The sequence below is a fragment of the Varroa destructor genome, unplaced genomic scaffold, assembly GCF_002443255.2.
Source record: "Varroa destructor unplaced genomic scaffold, Vdes_3.0 BEIS01000001.1, whole genome shotgun sequence".
In the NCBI taxonomy this organism is placed as follows: domain Eukaryota; kingdom Metazoa; phylum Arthropoda; class Arachnida; order Mesostigmata; family Varroidae; genus Varroa; species Varroa destructor.
Genome location: NW_019211454.1, coordinates 68780720 through 68805168, shown reverse-complemented (window position 1 = coordinate 68805168; position 24449 = coordinate 68780720). Strand labels below are relative to the sequence as shown.

Sequence of the window (24449 nt, the reverse complement as noted above, 5' to 3'; positions counted from 1 at the left end):
CGTGTTGCGCGCAGCACTATATCTTTTGCATATTGCAGGATTTTAGAGTAATTATTATGGCAACCTTTAGATCATAAGTAATTTTTACTGTTTGCAGGTCCAACTCGTCTGTGGAATACATGTGATCAGGATTTTCGCGCCCAAAAGATGTATTACGGCAGATTTTTCAACTCATAATTTTAAATTTGCTCTATTAGTTCACCTTAAAGGTTTGCTTTAAAAACGTTTACGCCGTTTGTTTTTTTTATTGCAGATGGAAATATTATCTATAGTATTGAGTTCTATATATAAAATGTACATAAGGGGTCCAAAAATTACATCCTGAGGGCAACCTGAGGTGGCTCTGACGGTATTTGAGTATTTCCCTGTCTACCGTTCTTTCTTCATTCTGCTTTCTGTTTCTTAAATTGCGTAAAGATTTAATAATCCATTTTTTGGAAAGACACATTAAATGTTCAATTGAGAGTGTGGCACTTCGATATGGACAACCAGTTTTATAGTTCGGCAAATGCTGAGACCATATATGCATAAAGTTCTTACATACATTGAAGCAGGTGAGTAAACGCCAAATTAAATTAATATAGAAGTTATTTCTGGTGTTGCACAAATGGTAGACAGACCACAAATTCATTAACAGCAAACATTGGGAAGGTACTAATTTGAAGGATCTATTATTACAAAGTAGTAAAAGCTCTCTGAGGTTTACCGGAAGAATATCTGAAGTGACGAAATTGTGGTGTTCCTGTGAGTACCGGTCCCAAGGGCTTGCAGATGATGCAGTACGGGGCAATAGGCGCCAGGGTCGTTGTTTTCAGTGTCCTCTCCTAAGACGTTGTCTAAGCAACGTAGCGTAGCTAACAGTGCATCATCAGACAACAAAAAAAATGTATGTTACTGATCTTATTTGAAATGTGGTCAATATTACCAGTTGGCTCGGCAATATATATCTGTTCTGAAGAAGACAAGGTGTCCAGTAGGAGCCCCTTTATAGGTAGGTTCTTCTATCGGGCGTCCTGAAAGTTCAGTATATCGCCAATATACCAACTGCTACAACGTGATGTTAAGAAGTATGATAAGATATTGGCTCATACCAACTCACCGACATCGAAGTGGCCAGCGAAGTCTTGGTTGAACAATTTAGAAATTTCTCTGAGAGGTTTCTAGGGTTTAAAAATGAAGATTGCCCATGGAATCTCACGGTCCGTCAGCTACTCTCACAGCAATCGACTGCTGTGGGTACTGCTATGGGGGATATAGATTGGTTTTTTTTAAGATGTGAGGAATAATTTCAAAATTTTACAGAGTAGCTTCACAATCTTTAGGCAAAACTGAGGCAGCTTCTACAACCCAGAAAAATAAAATGAAACTGTAAACGTTTTTCAAAGCTTACGGAATGAACACGGTTGCTGCAATCGCCTTTGGGGTAGACATGCATCAGTGATGCAGACAACGAGTTTGGTAAATATGCTTCAGGCTTTCGCAAACGTAGAGTCGAGGGATTGATAAGGCTATACTGTCCTGCTGTGTTTGAAGAGTCCTTCTTTTTCTTCCTTAGAACTTCCTTAGGTTTTCTTCGAAAGCTTCACTAAACCTGTTTCGAAAAATGAGGAAATATATTCAGCAGAAGAAACATCAGGATCTGGACACAATCATTAAGCATAAAAAAAGCAGACAAAATCATACTGGCGATATTCTCGATCTCCACCTTATTGCTCAACGAGAAGCTGCACGCAGTTAAATCGCAGATGAAGTACTAGCCCCCAGGCTTTCCTGTTCATTATTGTGGATCTAAATGGCATAGTAACAACCCTTGAAATGGTAACATAGAACAGGCAATGAATCCAATCATCCAAGGTGAAGTCTACAAATAAATGAGTAGTTGTGCCTAGGCGATACATGAAAATATTCGTAAAAACAACTTAGGTCCGTCTATTAGAACCACGCATTACTGATCGAACTGCTGCTATCGTTGACAGTGTTTCGAATGAAAAAAGCCATATCTATTGCGTTTTTCCTTCTATGTATGCACTATGATCCGGAATATATACCGGAATAGGACACATTCATGTTAGATAAATTTGTTGAATAAGGGGCTATTCTATCATTATAAGACTGGCCTAAAAATTGTGTTAGCGGTCAACTGGCCGTAATGGATTTGTAAACAGTCGTAGCAAAGATATTTGTTAAACTACTTCTGGATAATGCGATGCCATTCCCGTTCCCTTTTGAATAGAACCTGGCGTCTTGATTGCTGACATCATTAAGCTTGCTTCTCATGAGTACACACCTGAAGTGTCAATGTCGAATCTAGGACAAAAATCAGGGACGCTCCAAAATACAGTCATACATTTAAAAGAAGAGTAGATCAATTAACATCAAATCGTTTCGACAATAACATGCGACAGTTAAAATAGCCTAAACTTGTTATATATTATGTAAAAAGTGTATATATATATATAACGTATCTGGACACTATCTGAACTTGTGTTGGGTTTTATTAGCTGCAAATTATATGATACTTGTTTGTTATATAGGAGCGTAATCTGACTGTGCCCTATTGTTGCTAGTAAAATAAAGTTGGGCTTTATATATATATATATATATATATATATATATATATATACAGAGGGAAGCTCGTGTATATTTTGAATTCTTCCTATACTTCGTCTTAAAAACTATTTCTAAACAACGGCAAATATATCAGGGTTATTTTACATGTACTAAGTGTCGTCCCTGACAGTCATGTTTTTCAATATAGCAACCATAATGTTACTACAGCTTCAATATGGGAACTAAGAGGCTTGCAGGCCTTTTCCAAATGTTTCCTTTACAGATGTGCAAACGCCTTTTTAATAGAACGAGTGGGCAAGACGACGTTATCCTTGTTGGGTATTCTCCAAAATTCCGAAACGAACCGTTGTTTTACTCTTGAAAAATACTGTAGACCGTCGATTTAAGATGGCGTAAAGGAATTACTGTTAGGTGGTGATAAATCCTGCGTGAATTTTTTTTGGCCTAGGCTAGTAATTTTGATGTGTTAGAGGTGTTCTCCAATCCTTTACATACTTCTCCTAGCCCTCTAGCAGCTTTTAGAAAGTACTACAGCTATCATTTCTGTACTTGTATGTAATTTTTTTACCAATGGTTTCTTGGAGTAAATCGAGAGTGGGATCTGCTTGCCCGCCAGTTGTCGTTCTTAGTATACCGAAAACCCCATGATCACACAGACTTAGGAGCATACTGAAAGGATAAGTGAGTTAAGGTCAATGCTGAATATTATATTGTTCAATCTAGGAAGTCATTAAGACATGACGACGAGATCTCGCGGTGTTCTTAAGTGACCAGACTACGTGCTTTCGTTTGCTGGACCTTGTCATGCCAACGGTCCATGAATTCTTCAAGGAACTCGAGATAACGGGCTGCATGCATTGTTCCAGTTTTGGCGAGTATCTCTTAGTTGTAAATCCCCCTGATGTCTATCGCAAGTATTACCGTAACCTTTCGTCCGAACGTTCGACATTGTCAATGAACGAAATTTCTTTCCAAAGCGACGCTGTTATCTCGAGTGATCCTTGTCAGGCTGGAGAAAGAAACTAAGCCGTGCCTCTTTTGCAACAACCGGATACCCGAGGCAGATTTCTTGCTGATTAAATTTCCGTGAGTCGCATAATAAGCTATACACAACCTCTGCGATGCACCATACACAACTTGCGCGTTATGTCACATATATTCTCATGCGGCCGGGAGTCAATTTACGGAAGACTTGTGTTTGGGTAGCTTCCGTAGTAATAGTATTTAGATTATGGTCCTGTAACATGTTATATATAAAAAGCCAGTTTCGGCTAGCAAAACTATCTTTGCTTTCTAACTCTAAAAGATGAATAACTCTAAAACTAATCTAAACTTTACCTTCGTGAAAAGCCTTCTCAATAGCGGTAATGCATTCTGGTCTTCTGGGTCCCGACACCTCGTCTCTTCTTCGCTGGTCCGTAACACTTTAATATCCGTTCGCACCATTCGCGAAACAGTTATACCATTCGCATGCTGTGGTTCCGCCAAAGACGTCCGTTCCTAATATGTCTGCCAACAGCGCTGCGGCCTTTGAGGCATAAAAACTTGACCACTAAGCGTTTATTTTGGAGACTAAAAGATGTATATCCTACCGAGTTCATGGCTCCTGTCGCAAACTCAATTGGTTTCTGTTCACAAGTTTCTTTAGGGACCGGAGCACTTACCAGCCAAATTTCATCTGCACCCGGCATGTAGTTTATTACTAGTTAAGGCTATCCCTTTTTAGTCCGCTGGATTCGCTTATACGATCCTAATATATAATACACCCTTTGTCGCCATTCGAAGAAAAAATCGGACTTAATCTAATCATGCGGACAAAGAGCGAAGTAACTGTGAAATTTTCAGGTAGCCCTATCTGATTTACTGTTGTTTTTCCTTGTATCTACCAGGATGAGAAACCGGATTTAATTTATATTAATTAATTAATAAAATTTAGCACCAAACTTAGTTACCACCGTCTACGTCGTGCCAATTGTGTCCCAACGAAACAACACGTCTCGTCTATAAGTCTCTTCGTCCGTAAAGGACAAGCGTCCTGTGCCTATACTTCCTATTCATCAAAAAAATCAATATGGACTCTACCACGGGGGCTTGACACGGATTGCGGCGTGGGACTAATGTGAATTCAATTATGTTATGGGCCCTCTCCAGGGTAGTAAGGCCACATGGTTCAGATCCGGAGTAACTCAATACATAGGAACTGATTGCTGGGCTTCAGTTGCAGGTTAAAAATTCTTAACCATATTCCCTTCACGATACTGCGTGTTGCATTCAGAATCGAATATGGTATTTTCTATGAGGAACAAGGACTTCCGTTTTCACCGTTATCTCGAAAACTACAGTGTAGTCGATATTGCGATACGGAATGACAGTACAATTTCGTCTTTGTTTCCCAATTTTAACAACTTTTCAATTAAATTTTTGCCATAAATTTTTGTTGTTTAGCTTATTGGCTATGCGATAATACGACTTGGATGTCGTTCCGTACGTTGACTTTAAGATTTCAAGAGAATTCATTTTAGGTTGTGAAACATTTTGCGAGTTCCAGTTCACTGTGCATTAATGTAAATATTAATCAATATTCTTGTAATAATATATCTCTCTTAAGGACATATACATAAGTCCTGAGCGTAGTCGTTTATGTCTTGGCAAAATACTACTATAGGTGCCTACCACCCCTAAGGCGTTCCGCTTACAACTTCTGTGTTGACCGAACGCTTTAAACGTGCTAGGCACCTATAGTAATATTTTGCCAAGAAATAAACCACTACTTATTAATATCAGGACCTATTACTACGATTTGTATAGAAGTTGAACACCGAAGTGTTACACGCCGAGCAGCATTCACGCCGAATCAATTGAACCCTGAATATACACGTTTACAATAAGCACAAGTATTACTTTGTTCGCGTAATGGAACTTACAACTTCCCCAAGAGTATATCGAATGAGTCATGTTCAGAAATTTTATAAATTAGAACATTAGGTTTTTCAGGTGACTTAAATTTGAAATTGCAAATGTTTTTGTTGTTGACAACGAGCGCGTAAAATTTACACCTCTTTTATTTTACTTATTGGAAATTAGTTCCACCAAGACTTCAGACTACTCGGTCTTCTTTTTGTTATTATCTACAGATTATTGAAATTCAGTTTTAGTTTTTCCTGCTATTATCGTAAATGATAATAGGTAGGCCACGTCTAGTTTTTTTGAGATAGACAGATTTATTTTCAGCCTGTTTCAAGTAAATTCAACATATAGGAGGAAACTTGGAAAGCTTCTTGTTTACTATTAATATGCAATTTCCAATTTTTCCAAGGAAGGCTTATTTGGCAATAGTCGAAGGTAAAAACGCAAGGGGCAATAACTCGGCTATAGTTTTCTTTCGTACTTTACAGATACTGTCACCAGGACACTCCATATAAATTTCGATATCGTAGCCAAATTCAGCGATGAACTGTCGGCACGCGCCGCACGGTGATATCTCAGGGAGGTTTCTGTAAATAACAGTATAAACGCGTTAGAATAATTACGAAACATGGTTATTAAGTTAGGTGCCGAGACGGCACAGTACATAGTCTAGACTACATAATTAAAAGGCTTGTTGATTATGTCTAATTCAGTTAAAGTACTGGATGAATGACATGCATACAAATAGTTATATATTACAAATTTATACATTATTGATAAATTGTAGGGGTATGATTACGAACGAGACCACAGCGATGGCCTTGAAACGACGAAATCCTAGAGAAGCAGCGTGCGTCAATAGGCCCCTTTCAGCGCAAACACCTAGCCCGTAACTTGCGCACTCAACATTCGTCCCTGAAAAAATCCTTCCGCATTCTGTCAGAACAGCTGCCCCAACAGTTACCTAACAAATACAAACCATTATTAACTTAGCCCAATCAGAGTATAGTCACTTAATTACAAGGGGTTACATGCTGATGAGACATACGCGCGTAACCTGTATCGAACTGTTAGTGTTAGTAACATGTTTATTGACATATTCTTCCGCGTTTAATATTTAGATCTATACATTGCTACGTGACGATATGGCAAGACGTTAAAAAACATGAGCTGCTAAAGAAGAAACTACTAATTTCCCATATAGCTAGTATGGAGCAAATCTTTAAAGCAAAAAATTCCATTCGGACAATGGAGCACTGGTGTGCTCCAGTTAACTATTAGATTTTAGCTGGAGCGTTAGCATAAAACTTAGCTACGTTTCATGTAGGCCTTGATTAACAAATCCGCGAGCTCCTCGATAGTCAACGATACTAGTCAACCGTACAAAACTTTCTGTCGTATAGCGTATCATTGTAAAAAAGCGACTCCACTGTGAACTGGCAACGCGCCACTTATAACAACACTTAAAGTTTTAAGTCAAATCGTAAACCATCGGAGTGAATGAACGTAGTAACTGGTCAAGTAAGTGCAAGCAAAACGGTTCGTATAGTTCAAAATCACTGACCGTACATATCATATAGACTTTTTCTACAAACATTATTCTACAAACAAATTACAAACAAAATAACATTTCTTCTAGTTCCAATTGGTACGTTCCTTGGAATACATAGAAAACAAATTGAAGTGATCAGTAACGATTCACTGAAGATTTACTTCGTTAATACATCCCCGGAGACGTAATTTTGTTATGATATTCGCGGCGAAAGGAAGCATACCTTTTCGTCAACATACCTTAGAGTACGGTGAGTACGAATTCTTTTTAGCTTCGTGAGCCTTTTCCAAGAGTTCTTGAAGCACTCCTTCTGAAACGAGTGTCTTTTAATAATAATAATAATAATAATATTTTTTTATAATTTTTGTGTAATAATAAACAGTAACGTTTTGGCCTGTTCTCTGTTTAGAACGACATATAACAACCTAGATCCTAGAGACTTTGTCTTATCCGGAATAGAGAGTATGCGCAAAGAAACAAGTGCAACCCATAGCTTTAACAAGTACTATGCTAAGTAGTAAGTACCTGCCTAAGCAGATCAAGACCCTTCTGGATTAGTGTTACCTAAGCTAAACACCAATGAATGTATCAGTCTTCACACATGTATTGGTTTACTTACCCGAAACCATATCTACAAAGTTCTTGAGTTTTCTTCTGCTACGAACGTACGTCACTGTTTACATATGTAAACTGCGCTAGATGACAATGTTACTTCGAAGAGCTCAGTTGTAGAAATGTCGTTCTACAAACTTCACACGTCTGTGATGAGTGAATGTCCGCTCCGGTACCAAAGCCTCGTTTTCGGTAGCAACTTACATTAGAACGCCAGCAGCGAAACACGACACGAGCGCCAATGGCAGCATAAAGAATAAGAAATTCTCAAGATTTCAACTACTATTGATGGCAGATTGTTCAAGCCACTGTTGCTGCTGACACCAACGCCATCAGACTTCCCTTCCCAGGTCTCGTTCTCTCCATGCAGGCACAAAACTTCGTTAAATATCGCTAGTAAACGACGCTTTATATTATAAGAGAAAACACTGTTGTCAGCAACACATGTTGTCACCTTGTTGTACCTCTAGGAAAACATAGTTACCCACTACCATTGGATACCTAAAACGCAAAGTCCTCTCGTTTCATCGCAAATGATGACATTTATTTGTCCAACGTATATCTGCCAGCTTTCGCAGAAAAGTTCCTCTGCTCGCAGTGCTTCGTTTGCATAAACGGGGGCAAAGAAGTTATTGCTTATTTGCTTTGTAACGGCACGTGTATTTAAATGGTGTTTTTTAGAGAATAAATGTATAGCTAAAAAATATTTACTTTTAGTACATATCGCAAAAAGCTGTTATTACTGTCATAAATATTTAGAATATTGCCAGTTAGATAATAGATCGATAGAGATATACGACGACAGTATTATCAGTACTGCTTTATAGCATTTTGGTATCTAATTGCGCACTCTAATTTAGCTTAAAAGGCCACCAAGCAAACGTGCCAAATTTTCTAGATAGCGTTGCAAGCAGGAATGGCAATTAAAAATATGCGATTCGAAAGATAAAAGACTATTTCCGAACAGTATAGACGTATCTACTTATATTAAACACTGTAGACAAGTTTTACTGATTGTGCGATGCGATCTGAAAGCCAAGATGGAGGCACCAGCCACAATACGACACGGGTCATTATGGTAAGTAACATTTAAAAGATATTTTGGCACGATTAAAATGAACTAATGTCCAAATATTAGTTTATCATGTGTCTATAAAATGGGACAAGATCAAATGAGCACTTGGAATAAACCAATCCGTATACCTTGATTCGAATATAGCTTGGAAAATTATTATTATTATTATCGTTGTTGTAGTAAAATTATTATTACTTGATAATTATATCACTATTACTTGAAAAGCACCTTTCTTTTTACGCTACCGCTCTATGTCATGTTTTTCTAAAGTTCTGAGGACTAGTCAGCAAAGAATAAACGGGCACAGTTTGCCTTTCTCGAGTCAAAACCCTCAAAAATAATTATTAATCCATTTGACCGTTCCCAGTCAGACATGGCTGCCGACCGTTAAAATATTTGCCCGTCCTGGATTAATTATAATTTTGCAGTTATAAAAAAAAAATTTTTTCTCGGGTTCTTGACGATAGAGTACGTCTAGGTAGGTGAGCCCACAAGATTGGGTTTTGTATGGGCATCAACGATATATATACAGTATATGGCACCTAAGTTACATGGTGCTCTCTTCGTTTCGCGCTGCCAGAGGAAGAGCTGTTGTTTCTTGACAGGAACAACAACATCTGTCGTAAAAAAAAATCCATTATTTTCGTAATGATCCGTTATTCAATCCTCTGCGCTAGGTGAAGTCCACAACACTAAGGAGTTCATATCTATCAACACCGTTTGACACATGGCTGCTATTAAAATATTTGCATATTCACAAAAAATATCTAAATATGAAGATAATTAGTGAGCGATTTAGGTGTCAAGTTAAAACTGTAATCGTGGTAAACATTGATTATATTGAATAAACATGACCGTTATCAATGATACTTCTAGCACATGTGAAGGATAATAGCTGTGTTGGACTTGTATGAAAATTGAAAAGTCCCAGGCTCGATACTTAGCTGATACTCTATTTGGATATATATGATAGAATTTTTTTCAAGTTACTTGGGTTTTTCATTTCACCTCAAATTGGCCTTAAATTACATACGCTAAGAAATAGATATATTCAATTAAAAGTAATTCACGCACTTGTAAACCCGTAAGGGCTTCCAAGTACAAAATGGGTCCTTTTCTTGCCATAACGTCGAGACGGCCAAACTCGTTAGGGCCTTCATACGCTAGATGGCTTTCTTCTTTGCTACAATGGCCAGGCAGTCAAACTTGCAAGGAGTTTCAAGTACCAGATGGCTATTTTGCATGCCATAATAACCAGACGGTCAAACTCGCGGGGGCTTTCGAGTACCAAATGCACCTCTCCTCTTACACAATAACCAGACGGCCAAACCCATTAGGCCCTTCAAATACTACTAAATACTGATTCTTTGTACAATTCTTCTTGAAGGACCAACTTCAGGTACTGTCCTAAAGATGCTGAAGTAGATTTCCGGAAAAGATGTCAGTATAATTCACGCATCTTGAGCGACATGCTTCGCATCCATTATTACCCAAATATTCATTTTTCAAGAATCGTTGGCTTAAAATAATCGTGCCGCATGAGCTTTCTTTTCGAGCGTTACTTCCTTGGCACGGTGTTCTTTGCGAAGCCGTAGACGGCGTTTCGAACGAACATTTTATTTAAATCAAAAAGCTCTTGAAGTGTCTAAGAGTTCTGATCCTCCGAGAATGTCCCATAGTGAATATAGCTCGACATGTTTACACAATTTTATTAAATCGGGGCCGTGAAGATGTGTTCGTTTGGACATTTTGAAAGAAAGAAGGTGACTGGCAACCCATAAACCTTTCCCAGCTTCAGTTAGTCGAAATAATCTTCATATTTAGATCATATCGTTGCTTCCTTGTAGATTGGATATAACATTATACGGAAATAGTTAGTATAAATCCTTCTGAAAGCTATGCGTCACGAAAGCAAGGATGATCTTGGTTTCCTCTGAAAAGCTACCTTCAGTTTTAGGCCTTTCGTACACGGTGACAGTAATTAATAGTAAGTGGTCCAGTCACGATATGAATTACGCCAATTGATTACCATGATAGCCTGTGATGATAGAGAGCAAAAGGATGACGATACGTTTGTAATACGTTTGTAAAAAATGTTAAAAGGTCCATTCCATCAGATAAGGTGATTTTTTCAAGAAGAAGCAAGGCACGTTTGAATTAATCTTTGCATAATATACGGCATGGGTTAGTTAATTATAAAGTCTATTGCTAACCGAATCATCATTTTATAACATGTAACCGTTCTCCACCTTATCCTTGAGATCTAATACAACTCCTTCTATAACCATAACCATCTTCTAGAACTAGCTGTAACTATACAAACCGTACAAACAACGCGTATATATGCAAACCGTACATAAATATTATAATAGAATATTGAAAAAATAGAAGTCGACACTGATGCTCTACTGGACAATTGAAGATACAGAGCGGATTGAAAAAAGACGGCAAATATAAATCAGACGAGAGCGAAGCCACCAAGACGGTAATCCGGATGTTAAAGAAACTTTACTGCGGATTCACATGATATGTTATCTGTGATTCATGATGTTTTGAAGTAGCACTAAATTATCGTAGTGGATAACCCGAAAGAGTCACATGATTTAGCGACAAAGAATAATATCTAACACACTCTATATTTCTATTTTCTGTAAATGCACCTTTGCCACTATGTTCCCTTTATACGTCAATTTTTGGGCCAATATGTTCAATTGTTTTTCCCACGTAAAATGTAAAGGTACACTTCAGATCAATATATTAAGTTCGATACTAAGGAGAAAATAGACAGCTAGTTGATAATGTGAGTGCGGCATCCTAGACCATCGAAGTGGCATCGCCACTATCTGTAAATAGAATTTAAATCAATAGCAGACCAGTTAGAGAAATTATCTTTTAGTAATCTTCTTGTACTTATATAAGGCTAAATAAAATATTAGTGATAAGCATCAATATATCTTAATAAGTATCGTGAGATGGCAACCGTCATCGACTTTAATGATATCTATATATATTATAGTGATGTCCTCTGTTGAAGATTTTTTCCTTTATCAGACAAACTGAATAACAAATATGCTAGAACCGATATACAGATGCCTTTTTCTGCGATTGGGGATTTTAAAGCATTTCTGTGTACGTCCTGAAAATTCCAAGTTGGCCTGTTGTACATATATGTGCTATATAAGACGAAGCTATATGGGTCACTTCGTTTCACCGCCCTGTTTGGCAAGGAGACGTTGATTTCAAATCATAATAGTATGAAATTTTTAGAATCTAGATACAAACAGACTAAAGTGTACTCTTAATACTGCATCATTCCCTTCGTTTATATGACAACAGGCAAGGCCATATGGCTAGCTATGTATTTTTGGCATTTTGTTACTACACTACGAAAAGGCAAACAATACGGCTAGGACATTCCGAGACGTTTTAGGACGAAGAACGTCAGCCAGCCAGTCAGTCAGTCAGGCTAGACGAAAATGCTTCAAAACATAATGGCGAGTGGCTTAACTATAAGTAGTTTAATATGGCCTGTGTGCTATAGAAAAAATAATGACCCAGGCAAAAAAATGGGTTCGCCACAAACTGTATAACCAGCGACGACAGTTACGAGATTGCATTAGACTTATTTTAGAAATAAGAGTTCTTATTACCTGTTGGGAGTCGAGATTTTGTTCGCAAGAAGATCTGCCAGCGGGCTGATAAGTTAAAATCTAATTAATGATTGACTTTCGCGAAACGTCTTGAGTTTTACGTTTGGTACTGCCCTGTAGCATTGGCTTTAGTACGAAACGAAGTCTTTGCGCTGAACTAGCTTAAATATCCATCGAAACTTGAATTGTGTAAGTACGATATTATAAAGATACTACATAATTTCGACGTACGATATTACATAACTTCGAAAGGACAAATCTGAATATTAAACACATACTATTTAGCAACGACGCGATATTTTTCCACATCCTTATCTTTCTAAGAAGCTGGAAGTGAACAAATGAAACTCGCCTTTTTTATGCGGGCTCTGTTGGGTAAAGGTTCCACTATGGCAACCACCATAGAGTGCAAACTACTTTTCGAAAATAACTATTTATAAAATGGTTAATTATAATCAAAGCTCGAGAAAGAGATGCTTACACAGTGAGCTAGCTATTAGCTTTGCAGTATCTAGGCCTGCAAGCTTAAAACCTTGCATGATAGGGTGAAAACGCTAAAACTATCGAAAACGTATTAGAAATAAAAACACGGAAGATTTTCTTTTCGCAAGCATCTGCGAAAGATTATCATGTTGGTCTTAGAAGCCTATTTTCAATGTACGCTCTTACTATACTGTATATCAGGCGCTACCATCATTTTCAAAATTTAAGCCTTTGAAGAAGAAAATATTCTAGAACCGAGAGGGTGCTGCAAACCACCTTTTACGGATGCAATTAAGTTCCATGCTTTAAGGTTTTCTAGTACCAGAATAAATAAGCCGTTACGTAAATGTCGTTAACCTTTTGATTGCATTATTCGAAGAAAACCAAGACGTCTTTATTGAATAAACGTATTTTGATAAAATTCTTTTTTCTAACTTTCTTATTTAACATGCTTTTACTAGATGTGGTGTCATTTTTGTGTGGCTGTCCACTTGGGACACCATTTTAGCAGAACCATTTTTTCAAGCAGTATGCAATAGGTTATCATCACAATATTTGCAAAAGTGTATAAACATTAAATTCTACATCCATTGATTAGTCGGGGAGTGATATATACCGGTGGTTTAGGGAACTATACGAGTCGGTCAGCGTAGAGCAATCATTTAATATTTCGTCGAAAAGTTAAGGACGGATTAATTTTTAAGACTATTTTTTGAAAAACTTAAAGAAATGCAGCTTATGTATCGACGTAACCTATATATATATATATATATATATATATATATATATATATATATATATATATACACTTATAAGTAAGTACAAATACTTATATAGGAGAATTTGTACTCAATTACTTAGCTGCATACGAAGTATATGTTCTAGTATTTATATACATTATTTAATTGTATTTACTATATAATACAACTTGAAAAATGTAAAATTTTGCCCTTTGGGCATGGCTTTTTAGAACTGATTAACAACTTCTGTTCGCTTGTGTCATTAAATACACCAGTTCTGATTAAATTTAACTCTAATTATACTTGTAAAATAGACGCAGAAAACAATGTCAAAGTAATTGAAACGGTTGTAGTTCACCGCTAGTTGGCGAGTTCTACTTAATAAGCTCAAAGCTATTATTCATTTTTGAAAACGTTTGCGCAGTATAATCTTTTTGACGGGTCTTAGGCAATTATAATATCTTTCAAAGTTAACTTTTTCAAATCCTCAGACATATTGCGCAAATTATAGAGCTCACGTAAACTATATCCGTAAAAAGCCGGTAACGAAATTCGGTGGCTACATTTAATTTCAATGTACGTATGCAGGCAATAACCAAACGGTTCTACGGCGTAATATATTTTAGTGACGTTAAGAGCGAGGAACACAGTACAGCACAATATTTATGTTGCCCAGAACTACTCCTCAATTTCCTTTTCACGCATATATTAGTGTTTGCCGTTTTCCTGTTAATTTTCTGCTAATTTCAGCTAACACTCTGAAAACGGAATAACGTAATTTCTCCAGACACATCACTCTTCATGACTTTTTAACATTTTTAATGTATCAAGTAAATCGAATGTTGCTTTATCTAAGGTTGTTTACAAGAGACTCAAAAAGTAATAATCTGGCGAGGTCAGATCTATGTGATGCGTATGATCAAACATCCTAATAGAAGCTCAAAATCGAATATGTAATTGGTATATAAATTAGAAGAACACCGATGCAACAAACTGAGGCATACTTCTGTTTCCAGAGCTTTTTTTTTCTGCTCACGTTCGTGTAAATGAACCACTTTGGGTTCAGAATCAAGGTTGTAAGCAAATGTAATAGATTTACTTTTTTCCAGAAGCTGAGGACATGCCCAAACATTCGACCATAGTTGGGCTTATGCTTCACCTAAGTGTCCGAACATTATTATATATATATATTATATTATTGATCTTCATAATCTATTCACCGATAATGCTCCCGGCCTTTTCTAACATGTGACCTGGATTACCATTCAGAGGTTGCCTGCGTACTCTGAGGCTATTGCCGTACTATAAATGCTATCATGCCATCCGGGTCGTCGGGTTCTAAGTTTCCTTTTCGAAAGTGAGCAAACCGTTCATTTGAATTATATGCATTTAGTAACATTCGATGCCGCACGCACACGCGACATGTTTATCATCGGCACTTTGTCGTCTGCAAATAACCGTTAATATTGAGCGGGTTCAGTCATATTGTCGGGATCATCCTCCTAACATTTCATAGGCTACGCGACTAGGTTGTATTCTGTATATGAAGTATCGTAATAATTGTGAGTTTACTATACATTGCATTCGACAAAGCTTGTTTTGCGATCTAGATTGGTCCGCGATCCGGCATTCCGAAAAGCTATCAGAAACACTTTATCCGAGAGTGGTAATTGAATAGCGCGTTTCTGTTCTTTCAAGCGAAATAAAAACGTCTACGTAACTGACGGATGCAAGCGTATCCGTGTCTCTTTGAGCAAGATGGTTAGGAGCTATTTTCTGTCCGCAAAATTTTTATTTTAGAAGCATCGGATCTGCAGTCTAACATAGGGTATTGGTAAAGGCTGTGCTTATGACGTCAGTCTGAGAAAGTGTTACGTACGCAAGGAACATTGTCTTCCTTTTACACTTACGAACATGCACTTTGATTGGTTACAGATATGTCAAGTAAACTATTCAGTTCATTTCGGTTATCCCAAATCCCAATGAGGAACAGATTTGCCCTAAAGAGTCTCGATTTTTTTTCCCTGAGCTGATGGTAGCAGCAAGGAAAAATAGCAGCTACATCGTGCTGTCTAAATTTTTTCGTATAAAAGTTAGAAGGGCCCTATGAATTCTAAGATAAGCTTGAAGATCATGCTGTCAAGCACAAACCCAGTCAGGCCGTGAAGAACACAAAGGTACATTTGTATATCTACAGTATCGCCTATAAGAAGATACGTACGGTGGCTGACGAACTTTTGGGATTTTTGAAATTTCTAGCTTGATTTACTGGTAACAGCAACAGTGTATGTAAAAGAGCCGAACTGTTACGTCCATATGGATATTAATTTTCTTAACGAGGTTTAGAAAGAGAAAAAGTAAGCCGAAAGTTTCCATTGTAGTTAACATTACCTTTGAATGAAAATTCGAATGCGGCGCTCCTCACCCGACGAAGGCCATTACGAAAGGTAGAAAACACATCTAGCGCAATTGTAGTGCAATTAAAGAAAAACTGGAACGTCTTAAAATGCGCTTTGTATTGCATTTACCCGCTTAGCGATAACGCTTAGTGTATAGTATACGTGTTGCAGCGCTCTAATCTGTGGCTCTCAGCAAACGGTAGCCCGCAACCCTCACGGTAGGCATCTGTTGGTCCCCGTCTAGACGTATCGTTTGGTAAATTGACATTATTTCTATTGACTTCTGTAATTGTTGTTATTTTTATCGTTGTATTATTATAAGTGACCAACGTCTATACCGATAACCAATACTGTTTACTACCAAATAAATAAATTCTCAAAATGAAAACTAGAAACCAGTATTTAGACTGACTGCGGCTGCTATAAATTCGATAAACCATAAGTCCGAGTTCGAGAATTTTCTGTAAAAAAAAAAACACAGTTTTTACCTAATACGCTATAATTTACTTCTCCGAACCTTTATGCATTTGTAATTTATAATCGCCGTGTGTATTGGAGGTCTTTATTTTTAAACTTTGCTTACTCATACTAGGCTGATAATTAGCAGGCACCAACAAATCCTTAGCCAGTTGTTTACAAAACAAGTCTCCCGTGGAAATACACGCTTTATTCCACACGAGCCCGGAGAGCCCTTCAGCTAATATAATAATAATAATAGTAGGAGTTAACGAGGTCAATTCCTCGTTAGACTTCTCGAGTTTTGTTCATTTGGGGACGCAAACATACTCACGTACGCAAGCCGTACCTATCCGCGTTTGCGCCTCACGGTACCATACGTAAAAATCATCGAGAAGATGCTGGTTTAATTACCGAACAGAAGCTATTTAACTAATCATTTTGATAAATGGGTACGCTATACATTACATAATCCGCAATAATGACGTAGGTGTACATCGATCTTTGATAAGAGACGCGATTTAGATAGTAACCAGTGTGTCGCAAGAGGGAACTCAGGACAAAATCAACAAACTGATCCTAAAAATTGCCCGCTAATTTTACTTGATAATTTTTATGATACTTAGCTTAGTAATGCGAGTGAGTGTTATACAGCATTGATTCACTACAATGCTTTAAGTGATTTACATTAGGATGACCTATATGAATGGAATAAAACAATGCGACCCATTTACGCTTAAGCGACATAGGTCCAGTGATGGCACACATATGGAAAAGTACCGTTACAAGAAGGAGTTATAGTGCGTACTTTCCTTTTTCTTCATAAACGTTAGCTTTTATGGTGTCAGGCCAAAGTGTCAGGGGGTCGAGGGTAACCCGCACATCGGGTTCCATCACCACTGTAGCCCCTCTGAATTACCTGCAGTTTTTCATTTCATATCTTTGCCAATACGACGACACGACTTGGCTTATCAGAAATACCGGGGCTAGTTGATGTAATGCGCTTTCACTATAAACCTGAGTTTATCTCACATCAGTTCGTTAATTTCTACACTGTGGAATGAACAGCTGGCTTCATTCAAAAGCTTTGACATAACTCCAAATTATGCGATTTTCTAAATACTCAATTGATGTGCTCGTACCTAAAATCTCTTTACCACTTTTCAGGTCGATTTGTAGACAGCCTATTCGAACTGCTTTTTTTTTTTTTTTTTTTCTGACTGTAAACGCGCGGTGTATTATACATTTTACAATAGCAAATCAAATAAGATCTTTTTTCAAATAGGCCTAGGCAAACGACGGGCTGTGCAGATTACATTCTGCCCGAAAATCAACGAAGCACACCTTCGTAGCTCACGGTAACATATAAACTCCAAAGCGTCTAGCTAGGCCGATTGCGCAGGACAAAATTGATTTTCAAAATTATGCGTACTTCAAGTTTCAATTAGTATACAACAACAGGCCCTTCATAATAAGCTTCAATTTTCGGATTTCTTTTTAAATACGACTACATACATTCTAATTGATTACTCGCGATACAGGATGCGCTGAAGAAGAGACTTCGTGTAACTATCTTGGGAAATATTTGCTAAATTAATAAAAATATTGAATGAAAATGATGCTAAACTTCGTGTTGTACGACTATTGCAGATATATTCTAGCCAGTAAGATGTGCTGACGCAGCTTATTGAAGTCTAGAAAAAGTGTAGTCTTGTAGTGTATTTTTTCGGGATGCCTAAGCAAACTTGCCTCCAGCCTTATAAGTGCTGAACTTGGAGTCAGTTACAGTATTTCAGCTCTACTCACCCGCCTGTGTTCCAGGAGCTTTGAAGTCTCCTGATTGAAGCTGTTTTGCAACACGAATTACTCACGCATAAGAGTATCGAGAAAAACCTAGTGGAATAATATGTGCTAGGTAAATTCTGATTTCCCGGCCCTGATTTGGCACGTTATTGCTTTTCGAAAAAAAACCAGACCTACTTTTTTAATGTTTAACAAATTCATTTATAGTTTTGCTCGTGTAATCCAATCGTATGGCAATAATCTATGGTGTAGTCATAGGACATGCCAAGTAAAAACGGTGCTATTTTCACAAACTTCGCGTACGAAGGACGTGGCGAAAAGCTCCTATTGTTGTCGCTTTCATTGGACCTATTGGATGCCGATCGGCATTCAGAATTGCGTCTCCGCAATGACTGGAAATGCTAGTTTATTTTATAGGCAAAAGACGAAACTGAGTTCAGTGTGTGACATAATGAATGCCAACTCACAACAGACGTGACAGCTGCGTTGGCCGTATAGCTATACAATGGTTATTGTCTCGACGAAGCACAAAGTGCAAATTATATTTCCACAGTCCGCAAAAAAAGTGAAGATATACTTGAACCGCATCTATCAGACAGCTGTATCTATAAATGAAATTTTATATAAATAAAATGATATATAATTAAAAGGACAATCTTGCTGCTCAAGAGATGGCACCACTGCGTATGCATACAAGGCTCCTTTCAGCGTTTTTATATAACTGGAGTTATACTCAAGTATAATATAGATATTAATTTATTATCACTATCGGGAATTTTCAACCTAGTTGTTTGTGCTTCTTTTTTGGAATTTGAAACAGGTAGCGGAGCTTCAAAGGTTTTAACATAGCTTGTAAGATCAATAACAAAAAAACACGCCGCACAACAAATCCAACAGTTATAGAATGACCCCCCACATCATGTCGTGCGTCGTCTTTTAGGAAATAGGCAAGTGCTTTTATTGCAAGCGTTTATTGCTTATCCATGCCTTCTCTTCTGCGCCGCTACTCAGTTTCACATTTTGAGACCTTTCAGGTGGTGACTCAGGATCGACTCTCCAGAAGCTATACCGAGTCCACGTAGGCGACTTCTGCCCAGGTTCAAGGAATGATCAGTAGTAATCGTTGGTCACTATGCTATGATCCAGTTTCATCACAGCCGTCCTAGAACCATCGCTGGCGTAGACTGGTTTAGTTCAATCTGTAACTCTGTTACAGATTGACTTAATCTATTGACAGCTATAGTCAAGCACATGTAGACGGTCAAACTCAGTAAACACAAGAAATTAAGTAAAGACATTATTGATCCCAAAAGGACACGTCAAGCATCGCGTAACGTCTGCCAACTACGCATTTACACGTTTGAAACCGTCGTGACTTCATTTCATTCACGAGTTCACTTCATTTAGCGAATTTTAAGCGTGAAGCCAAATGGACGCATCGTATCTTAAAGGCACACGATCTGAATAATTGTAACTTTTTTAATTTTACAGGGAAAGAAAATATCTTGATCGAATGCTTTTGCCCTGTGTGTATATATGCTTGTGAACGTGTATCTTAGTTTCACATCGCAGCTTCGATATGTTTGTCGCTATTGTTATAGCTTAGAACATTTTAGAAATACTAGAAGAAGAAGAGCACGACAAACGTGGCTTCGAAGTGAACTTCTGAATCACGCTTATGTTGACGTTTATATTTTATCAACTATCGGAACATGTAATTACCTGTTATTATTTTTGCGCTGACGGTACAGGAAATTGTCACGGCATTGTTAAACGGCATTGTAGCAATTGTTAAACTTGTCACGGCAACTATTGTTTTTTGTTTATTAACTCTGACTGTATCTTCATAGTGCCAATTCGGCAGTGGTGTTTCTAAATTTCCTAACATTATTTGCTATGGAATCATTGCGAGCCCGACCGGATGTGTCGACGATTCAACAACATCCTTCACAAACGAGCTAATTTTTATTCATTTGTTTTACACGTTTTTATAGTCGTTATCCAAGTATGTGTCTGGAAAAATATTCATTCAATTTTTATGAAAGAAGTTCAGAAGTTCTGGCATTGAATTTCAGTTCCATTGAAAACAAAATTCTAGGAAATCGCCCGGTGGGAAATCCATTTAATCTCGTTAACGGAGCTTTTCGGAGAAAGTCTAAGAATATCATCAGGGAAAAGCAGCAAGATAGCTTAATTTTAATTGCTACTTTTCCCTTTTTCGACTAGCTACAACTATCCTAGAACATCCTACAGCTTTGAAACAATGAGTTCGCTTATAGCGAGAAGTCACAACTGCATCCCATCGTTAACCAAGAAGCGATATCTATACGTATCAAAATGTATATCTACTTTATCTACTCAATGTTAGGTTTGCTAAGAAATATGTTCTAATAATTAATTTTCTATATTCACCTACTAAATAATTATCCTTTACAGAAGGTTCTACGATGGAAGCACTTCGAAATAATCATCACCAAACATTGCCAGTACAAAAACTAGGATTAGATGAAAAGTACTTGCAAAACTAAAGAAACTTTACTTCATTGGTTTAATATAAACAGATCTAGGAAATTAGGTGCAGACCCGATTTCCAGAAGGAAAAGTTGTGTCTAGGTCCCAAAAGCGAGAACAGCTAGAATAAATATAGTTGCGCATGCAGCTTTAAAGTTATCGAGAAATTCTATTTTTGCTTCTATTTCTTGGTGAACTTGTCTTTTCTCCAGGTAAGGGAAAAAGCCCGAGTGGGTAAGAACATTGCACCTTATACAACGTGTGTGACTATATAATAAAACTCCAAAGTTCTATGTGTTAAATAAATCTTACACCATTCATGCTGATATCCGTTCTTGACATTAGACTAATTTATTACTGTCGTTTTAATAAAACCTAACTAACTTGATTGAAAATGACACATGCTATCGTCATTATAGACGAAGCAAGATGATTTTCTGTTCGGCGCTGCAGAGCTCCGATGCCTCGTTGCCATCGTGCCTGTAGGCCACACATGCCGCTTCCTCTATCTACCGGTATTCTTCAGAATCAATGACTTTTTCATGATTAAGGATTTACCACTGATAGAAGAAATCGTTTTTTTTTTTTTTGTTAGAGCTGTATTGCCGTGAAATATCGTTTTCGATGGAGTGATTGCTCTCTCAAAGTACGCTATTTTCATCGCGTTTTCCGTACATATTTGTCGCTTACATCAGAAGTTCTGAAATTATGAGTAATCATTATAGATATCTAAACAAACTCTATTACTAGTTTATGTAGACTGAGCCAGGAGTGCGTTTGCTTCTCTTTATATAACCAACAAAAGAGCTGCTGTTAACTTTATAAAGTCGAACGAAGTTGCATGTCCTTTCAAGCATCCGGTCCGCTTTCACCTGTCGCACTTTCAAACAATAAAAAGACATCTAGTAATGTCAGTCAACGCCAGAAGGTAAGGATGATGAAGAGAAGGTTTGCCTCTATCGGAAGAAAGACTAAAAGATTATTAAGCGCGGCTACAGAGTCTAGCGTGGTCTCTTTGCCCGGTCCTATCTGGGGATTTTTACTACCCGTCGTGTCGGTGCAGTAACAGCCTTTTCAGCTGTCGAATCTCGCCAAAAAGGCATGAACGTGGCACCAAAAAGATACTTTAAGCGCTATCCAAATGTATTCTCTTGATTCGAATCATTAGTAAGCGATCACGCTATCTATCTTTTCAAACGTATTACCTATAAATATGCATTACTGAACGGGGCAGGAAGAGGCTGGAATGAATAAAAAATACCCAAAATTTAGCAACCCAATGTATGACATCTTAACCACTTCTATTCACTGATGAGAGTTTATTAGATTTTTCAGGAAAATAAAAAAAAATTTGATACTTTTAGGCCTTAGCTAGAATGTTTCAATTACGTTACTTGTTCCTTACTTGCGTAAGGTGTGTTCCTTACTTTAGTTCGATTAATATAGTTACGAAATAATGCCACGAAGAACGACCACATTGTGCAGATAACAGACAAGCTAGCAACAATCAAGTTAACACCCTTCGGAATAAATTAAATTTACACAATTCCACAACAAATGCATACTCTATAAAAACAGAGCAAAGTACTCACTGCGAAACACACTCAAAGGCAAACCGTCGAGCTGTTACTTAAATACGTCGGGGGTTCCGTTGATGCCGACCATTGCATATTCTTGTTACGAACAGTATAATAACAATGATGGTATCTAAAATAGGACCACTGCAAGAGATTTTTGAATGAGCATTGAATACGAGCCACTTTTAAAGATCGCAGCGCTCTAAAGGCACCTTTAAAGGTTTTTCCGCTTGCATATTTTTACCCTGTTAGTCATAGAGGCAATTAGACGGCTTCTATAATGCGCAGACGCATTACATGCGAGAATATCCATTCCATAATATACTGTTCTCGTGATCAAACGGATGAAAATGGCATCAAGGGGCAACTTTTCGCTTTGTGTTGGACAGTTCATTTTATAGAGCGGCATAACGGGGGCATAATATGATGTCGACTGTGAAGTTAAAATAAAACATAGTGAATGTAGATAGATGCTTTTTAGAATTTTACCAGACGACGATAGCACATTGTGCAATATGATAAACAAAGGCAACGATCTAAGCGAACCGTTGACCCAACAGGGGAACTTGAAAATATATTTAACGGAATATATAATGCATAGCAAGCAGTGACCTAACGGGTTAAATTTGCGCATAATAATTATCTAAGCGTTAAAGACCAGATAATGGATGAACGCATGTTAGCTAGCTATCACTTCCTATCTGCTCAGATATTCGATTTAATTGAACGTACGCTTGAAGCAGACGGTCTGTTGCGCACTTCCGGAAAATACGGACTTCTGTAAAAATTTAAATGTAATAGACATTGTCTCTTACAGACATCTTAGTGTACTTATTTAGATTTTGTTACGAATCTCACCGTTATATTACTTTCGCTTAAATGTATTGTTGGGTAATATTACTATTTCTCAGCTAAGTAATATTAGAACGTAAACTTTATAAAAATAACTTTGTTTAATTTAGCCAAATCGGCGAGAGTAACTTTTCCGAAGTGGAAACACTGTTCGATATTCTGGTTAATAGAAATCTGCAACTGGTTTCTTACTGATCTCTGGAGATCCTCTCGCAGTCTAACGAAACTGCTCACACCAAAGCACGTCGGAATAATCTTGAAAGATAACCTTCTACTCAGCTCTTAGGCCGCGTCTAGCTGGTTTTAGTTTCAGTCTCTACAAGAAGTGCGCTTCTTTTTGCTTATAAAGCGGCGTTAATATTACAAAGAAGCTTCGTCCACGCACCGAGTCCGCCATATCAGTTTCCAAGATCCGTCAATGGCAACGTAAGCATTATAAGCGTCAAAACAAAACAATGTGCTTCTGGAACGAAGAGTTCCGTCCTATCTATCGTCCTATATTTGACGAACGGTTTTGTTGTCCTACTTGAGCAGCAATAAGTTGACATTTAGGAATTGCTGAAAGTGTTGATCACCTAAAAAGTAAGAAGCAAAGCGCCGTTGAAACTTTCTTTAATACTGAAAACTAGTCCAACCATGTGTCAGCATTTTTATTGTGCTTATCATGGAATAGAATAGTTGCTACTTCTTGCGTGAACGGTTCCATTAGAACACTCGACGACGCAATTCCTGTATTCTATGTTCTTTGCGACACGAAAACACGACATATGTGAAATAAAAAAATGCTAAGTAAAATGGCAAAGAATGCACACTAACTCAGAGATGCAGTAACAGCAAACAGTATTGTAAAATTAGAAACGATAAGGCCTGAACTTTTCAGGTTATATCGACAAATAAAATCCAAGCTTGTCAAATATTAGGCGACCGGAAAAACTTCCCACATCGTGTTGTACGGAGCTGTTCTGTATACTGGCCGCAGAAGTAACAATAAAGATTAAAATACACTAATTTTCACTTAGGATTTGTATAATTTATTTCAGTTCTCGTTGTATAATTTCAGCTTGATTGACAAGCGGCTCCTATAGCTATAATTAGGTATGTATCTGTATGATTCAAACATACACCACAATGGGCAGACCATAGCGCATGCATGAGAATCTTGTCCAAGAATCTTGCCATTGTAACACTTACGAGGAATACGTGTGCTTATGTAATTCTTTTACGTAACAGATTTGCTTGGGCCTCACTAAAAGCGGTGAGT

General features: G+C 37.5%; 1 protein-coding gene and 2 long non-coding RNA genes across 5 annotated transcripts in view; 2 read left to right on the top strand and 1 right to left on the bottom strand.

Moving 5' to 3' along the window:
* Positions 1-5615: 5615 nt before the first annotated feature.
* Positions 5616-23522, bottom strand: LOC111251207 (cytidine deaminase-like). Of its 2 annotated transcripts, XM_022807580.2 has the most exons (7): positions 23381-23522; positions 23069-23114; positions 22352-22480; positions 7650-7841; positions 7270-7340; positions 6282-6442; positions 5616-6065 (listed from the first exon to the last, which is right to left on the bottom strand). In XM_022807580.2, exons 4-7 carry the CDS (start codon positions 7657-7659, stop codon positions 5894-5896), a joined length of 414 nt encoding a protein of 137 aa, XP_022663315.1. In that variant the 5' UTR covers positions 7660-7841; positions 22352-22480; positions 23069-23114; positions 23381-23522; the 3' UTR covers positions 5616-5893. The 2 variants fall into 2 exon arrangements, with proteins under 2 accessions (XP_022663315.1, XP_022663324.1); XM_022807589.2 differs by lacking the exons at positions 22352-22480; positions 23069-23114; positions 23381-23522 and having other exon boundaries at positions 7270-7337; positions 7650-7912.
* Positions 7996-21098, top strand: LOC111251218 (uncharacterized). The gene is made up of 2 exons (XR_002673674.2): positions 7996-8720; positions 19283-21098. It is a non-coding gene; the product is annotated as an uncharacterized LOC111251218 (long non-coding RNA).
* A 114-nt stretch (positions 23523-23636) lies between the features above and the next one.
* Positions 23637-24449, top strand: part of LOC147759023 (uncharacterized) — a 2443-nt gene continuing 1630 nt past the window's right edge. Inside the window, exons 1-2 of one of the 2 annotated variants that reach the window (XR_015319778.1) lie at positions 23637-23770; positions 24249-24283. This is a non-coding gene — a long non-coding RNA (uncharacterized LOC147759023). The remainder of the gene's footprint in view (positions 23771-24248; positions 24284-24449) is intronic. The other variant, XR_015319777.1, reaches the window with a different exon arrangement.